General features: G+C 39.6%; 1 protein-coding gene across 1 annotated transcript; it reads right to left on the reverse strand.

Moving 5' to 3' along the window:
• Nucleotides 1-257: 257 nt before the first annotated feature.
• ppan (peter pan homolog) lies at nucleotides 258-4,713 on the reverse strand. Its single transcript, XM_058049869.2, has 12 exons — nucleotides 4,517-4,713; nucleotides 4,142-4,312; nucleotides 3,961-4,062; nucleotides 3,814-3,864; nucleotides 3,462-3,632; nucleotides 3,194-3,270; nucleotides 1,692-1,799; nucleotides 1,499-1,622; nucleotides 1,349-1,427; nucleotides 1,043-1,172; nucleotides 802-965; nucleotides 258-721 (listed from the first exon to the last, which is right to left on the reverse strand). Exons 1-12 carry the CDS (start codon nucleotides 4,529-4,531, stop codon nucleotides 318-320), a joined length of 1,596 nt encoding a protein of 531 aa, XP_057905852.2. The 5' UTR covers nucleotides 4,532-4,713; the 3' UTR covers nucleotides 258-317.
• Between the last annotated feature and the right edge of the window lie 860 nt (nucleotides 4,714-5,573).

The following is a 5,573-nucleotide window of genomic DNA, read 5'->3' on the forward strand; positions in this document are numbered from 1 at the left end:
AGGTAGTTTTCGAAGCATTATTTTCTCCGAATAAACGTAATTTACACTAAGAATTCACTAATTTTGCATTGTTCACACATACAGTAATTAACACGTGGATGTGATTATTTATTTTGAAATAACAGCAGTTTTTTATGAATTAATGAATGCCAGCCATTCTACTTTTTAATGGATTGTGTACATGGTATTAATTCAAAATACAGTATTGCAACACAACGGTTTGCAGTCACTAAAATGGATGAACCATATACAGATGATAATGAAAGAAATGTCTTTAATGATTTATCAAACAGTGTGAAAATATAAACCAGCTCTGCTCAGCCTTTCCCCTTCTTCTGTTTGGGTCCTTGCTTTCCTCTTCCAGCACTTTTCTTCCTGAAGGCCTCTCCGTTTTTCTGGCTCTTGGAAGACTGGAACACTTTGCCTTTATTTATTTTCCCACCAAAAGTTCTTTTCCCTTCAAATTTTTTCTTAGCACCAAATCTATTTGCTCCATCGCTTGGTTTGTTTCTGAATGGCTTTCCACCGGGGGAGGATTTCTTCCCAAAGAGTTTCTTCTCTCTGTCCCCAGTTTTTTGGTCTTTGTGCCACCCCCCCGGGCCAGTTCTTTTTGGAGATTTAGCACTTTTGTCTTTGTGATCAGTAGAGAACCTCCTCATCTTCTTGACAGGTCCATGAGATCCATCTTTGCCTTTCCTCTTCTTGGCTCCAAAGAACATATCTAAAGAAGAAAGAGGGTGTGGTCAGATATGCAAATTGGCCACATGGTTATTGAAGTAGGAAATTTAAAAATGTATTAACCTTCATCCGGCTCCTCCCCGACAGCCTGCCTGTAGTACTCTGCCTCATCATCCGACTCCACAGCCGCCGGTTGATCATCCTGCATGCCTGGATCCTCCACTTCGCTGTCTTCTTCTTTGTCTGCTTGCTGCTTCTTCTTCTTGATGCCTGCCAGGCTCTTCTTCCTGAGTGGTGGGAACATCTTTTAACATGGCTTTCTACTGATTTCTACTCAAACTGAGGTCCGAGTGTCAAAACTGACTTGTGCTCCTGCTTTTGCATTTTTTTGAGAGCCACGTTCTGCTCCTGAGTCTTCCGGCGCTGCTCTTTCGTCTTCAGGAGTAACTCCTTTCGTTGCAGGATCTCCTGGATTTCTTCCTCCGTCTTGGAGACTGCAAAAGGAGCATTTGTTGAATGGAAATCAAGTGTAACAAAATACTTTGTTGAATGTCTATGTGCATCAGTAAGCGTTTACTTTTGGAGAAATCACAGATTTCATATTGGAAAATTTTCATCCTCTGCACACAGATGCTAATCAAACCGACAGAGAAAGATGGCCGACACTTACTAGTGGCGTGATAGAGGATGTTCCCCTCCGCCATGCCTTCTTGTATCTTGGTCAGCTGAAACGTCATGCGAGGACCAATCTGTGCACGCAGAAAACTCCTAATTAGCAGCCATTGTAGGATAAGATATAAAAAAAACGCTGTAGGCTTACCTCAGTCAGGCGGATGGCGCTCTGCCCGGAAGCCATGTTACCTCGGCCGGAGTAGACCTGCGGCAGCTCTGTGATGTTATGCTCGCCGTCCTGTTCTCCTTCGCTTTCTGAAAGGTTGGCTCCCCTTGGAGGGGATACAATGGATTAGATACAAAACGGATGCAAAACAAACCCCCCAAAAAACCCACCTTACTTCATCATCAGCTCACTGATGTCCTCAAACTTGCTCATGTTGGGGAACTTCTCCTGCATCAGCTTCTTGACCCCGCGGCTCATGCCCACAGGGACCACCTTCAGGCTGCTGCAATGGCATAAGAACCAAGTCAGCGTCATATTGACAAACAAGAACAAGAGTTTGTAGTTCTTCAGGGGGGGCCCATCAGTGCGTTTACTTTGAACATGCATCACTGAGCAGTCAAGTCCTAGTCTGTCATCATGTAGGCCACAAGCAGTAATTCACCTTTAACTTGCACAAGACAGCTTAACATATAGAAAACATTGAGGTATTGTACCATATTTCCTCAAATAGTGGCTATTTATTTACCCCATTAATTGTGCAATGCCCTTTTTTCTACATTTACAGATTCTGGTCCGTACAGTGTGGACATCTACTGGGCGACACGGCGACATCAGTCATAGTAAAAGGTTAGTAGAATATACCTAGCGGTAGCACCTTATTGTTTATTATTTTCTGGAAAAAAAAAAACTATTCAAGGTGTGGTTTCTATTCTTAACTGGGAATTCCATTCAAATAGATGAAATACATGGCAACTAATATGCTGCAACACTGTAAGTTATTAAAATACCTGGCAAATAATTACAAGCGGACAGCGTAAACAGGGATTAAAAGTAATAAGGCATGGGTGAATTAGAAAATGGCTTCTATTCTAGTGGACGCGGAATTTATTGGGGTAAGGTGTTTACAGCGGGCGATTCAGTGGGACAAGGAGATGATTTCAGTGGAGGGCACACTAGGTGATTAAGTGGGGTAGGTTGTTTTTGTTTACTAAAGTGGACAACACATGTAGCGAGGAATTGAGACAATCTCACAATTAAAAATTGGCATGGCATTTAATCATGTGGATGACACTAATTTATTAAAATACCTGGCAAATAATTACAAGCGGACAGCGTAAACAGGGATTAAAAGTAATAAGGCATGGGTGAATTAGAAAATGGCTTCTATTCTAGTGGACGCGGAATTTATTGGGGTAAGGTGTTTACAGCAGGCGATTCAGTGGGACAAGGAGATGATTTCAGTGGAGGGCACACTAGGTGATTAAGTGGGGTAGGTTGTTTTTGTTTACTAAAGTGGACTACACATGTAGTGAGGAATTGAGACAATCTCACAATTAAAATGGGGCATGGCATTTAGTCAGGTGGATGACACTGTAATTTATTAAAATACCCGGCAAATAGTTACAAGCGGACAGCGTAAACGGGCATGAATGAATTAGAAAATGGTTTCTATTCTAGTGGACGTGGAATTTATTGGGGTAAGGTGTTTACAGCAGGCGATTCAGTGGGACAAGAAGATTATTTAAGTGGAGGGCACGCTAGGTGATTAACTGGGGTCGGGTGTTTTTGTTTACTAAAGTGGACAACACATGTAGCCATTATTTTGGGTCCGGCATCCAATAGAGCGGGGGCCACTATTTGAGGAAACGGCAACCAAGTTGTCAGTATTCCACTTACTAGTGCCGGAATTCGATTTCGTGCGACGTTAGGTTGTAATTCAGCAGCACACACCTCTTGATGGTGTTGAGGCTCACCTGGTGAGACAAGAACATCCTCATTTCTCAAAAAAAAAATAAGTCTCAGCATCAAATTAGTGTTCCTGATCCAGACCGAGCAATCAGAAAGCGTTTACTTTGTGATACATCTTCACAGAGGAACTCAGAAGACTATACGTTCATCATCTTAGCCTCGGCCAAAACAAAAAGGACAAAACAATGCAAATTACCTTGGACACGTTAATGGAGGGAAACATGTTCTGGAACATGGTGGCCATCAGTTTAATGTGCATGCCAGAAGATCCAAAGTTGTTGAGGATGACCAGCGGGTGGTGCTTGAACTGCTGCTTGTGCATCCTGTGCTTCTTCAGAGATGAAACCACATCTTTGATGAGCGTGTACTGCAACAAGAAAATTATTTTTCTTTATACACGCTACAGTAAAGACGTTAGGAGTTCAACAGATGGTTCAATGCATCAGTGCGTTTACTTTGAAAAACATCACTTGACAATCAAGTAGAAAAATAGGTCATCACTTGCACCTTGTTCATATACTGTTTTCATGTTTACATCTAATACTTACCTTGAGCATTTTAAAATAAAGCATGGGTCCTTTGGGGAGTCGAGCCACTCTCTGAGAAAGACAAAAAAAATCAATATATTTAGTGGTTCGCTCATTCACACTGTATCAATCGATTAATCTGTAACTTTGGTGTCCATGTTATCTCACCATCATGAGGTTGTGTTCCGACTTGCTGAAGATCATGAAGTGTGTCACTCCCAACGGTCCCGCTATGTCTACAAAGTCTTTCAGCACATTCTTTTTCCTCACCTAGTTAACCCATGTTGATTATTAGTATTATTGCTATTAAAAAAATAACAAATAATATTAAAGTATCCTGTTAACTCACCTTTAATTGCTCAGCAGTGTAAGGCTGCATGACTTCCCTGATATCCGTGATGAGCTGACCCACGTTTTTCCCAACCAATCCCCGGTGGAAGACGAAGGAATGGGGGACAGACCCGTACGCATCCTCCGCCACCTGACGGGCTTCTGCTCGGGCCTTTTTCTGGTTCTTGGTCTAACATCAAGATCGAAAAAAAAGTATTGTAAACACACTTTATCAAGTAAAAACACACACAGGTCTTACTAAATGATTTAACCACAGCTAACTGTACCATTCATGCAAGCTAAAACAAAATATAACCTGCATTATTATTATTATTAACTTTACATGGCTAACTCTAAAGGAAGCATGCTAGCACATGGCGTGGTCGCTACTTACCTTTGACTTGCCCATGATTGTACGTTATGCGTACAATTTAAGTCAATAAATAACTTTTAATACACTATATATATGTATATATTAACAACAACGGATTTGGGTTTTAAGCACAATTCCTACAAAGCAACAGCGGAGCCGGACCCCATTGGGTCCGCATGGTTCCTCTCCTGTGTCACATACTAATATGTCCGTGTTACAGCGCAACTGTGCCGCCGTCTTCTTCGTTCCCTTTAAAAACGCATTAGCCCCCTCAACTGGACTGGAAGACGGTGTTAGCGTTGTTGTTCCTGGCTAAAGCTAAGCTAATGTGGCCAATTGTGTCAAAACATTGTTTTTTTCAAAACATGTCATTATCAGTTAATGGTAAGTTTCTAGAACACTTAAGAAAGATTTTTTTCATGTAAAAAAAGTAATTCTCATGTAAATATTATTTTTTTTCTTATTGGCTAAAGCTAAGCTAACATGGCCAATTGTGTCAAAACATTGTTGTATTTTTCAAAATACGTCATTATCAATTAGTGGTAAGTTTCTAGAAGACTTAAGAAAGATTTCTTCATGTTAAAAAAAGTAATTCTCATGTAAATGTATATTATTTATTGTTGGCTACAGCTAAGCTAACGTGGACAATTGTGTCAAGACATTGTTTTGTTTTCAAAATATGTCATTATCAGTTAATGGTAAGTTTCTAGAACACTTAAGAAAGATTTTTTTCATGTAAAAAAAGTAATTCATGTAAATGTATTATTATTTATTATTGGCTAAAGCTAAGCGAACATGACCAATTTTGTCAAAACATTGTTTTTTTTCCCAAAATATGTCATTATCAGTTAATGGTAAGTTTCAAGAACACTTAAGAAAAATATTTTTTATGTTAAAAAAACTAATTCTCATATAAATTTATTATTATTTATAACTGTGGTCCATATTCATTGTCATTCATGTATTTCTTTTTAAAATCAGGAGTCACTTCTTTTAATCTTATGGTTTCTATTTACAGTGCATTTATCTACCAAATTGTAAGAGTTTTGTTATTAATGTACTCTGTTGTTGTAATGAT

Source organism: Doryrhamphus excisus, linkage group LG16 (assembly GCF_037039965.1).
Source record: "Doryrhamphus excisus strain RoL-2023G ecotype Guam linkage group LG16, RoL_Dexc_Guam_v1.1, whole genome shotgun sequence".
Taxonomy (NCBI): Eukaryota; Metazoa; Chordata; class Actinopteri; order Syngnathiformes; family Syngnathidae; genus Doryrhamphus; species Doryrhamphus excisus.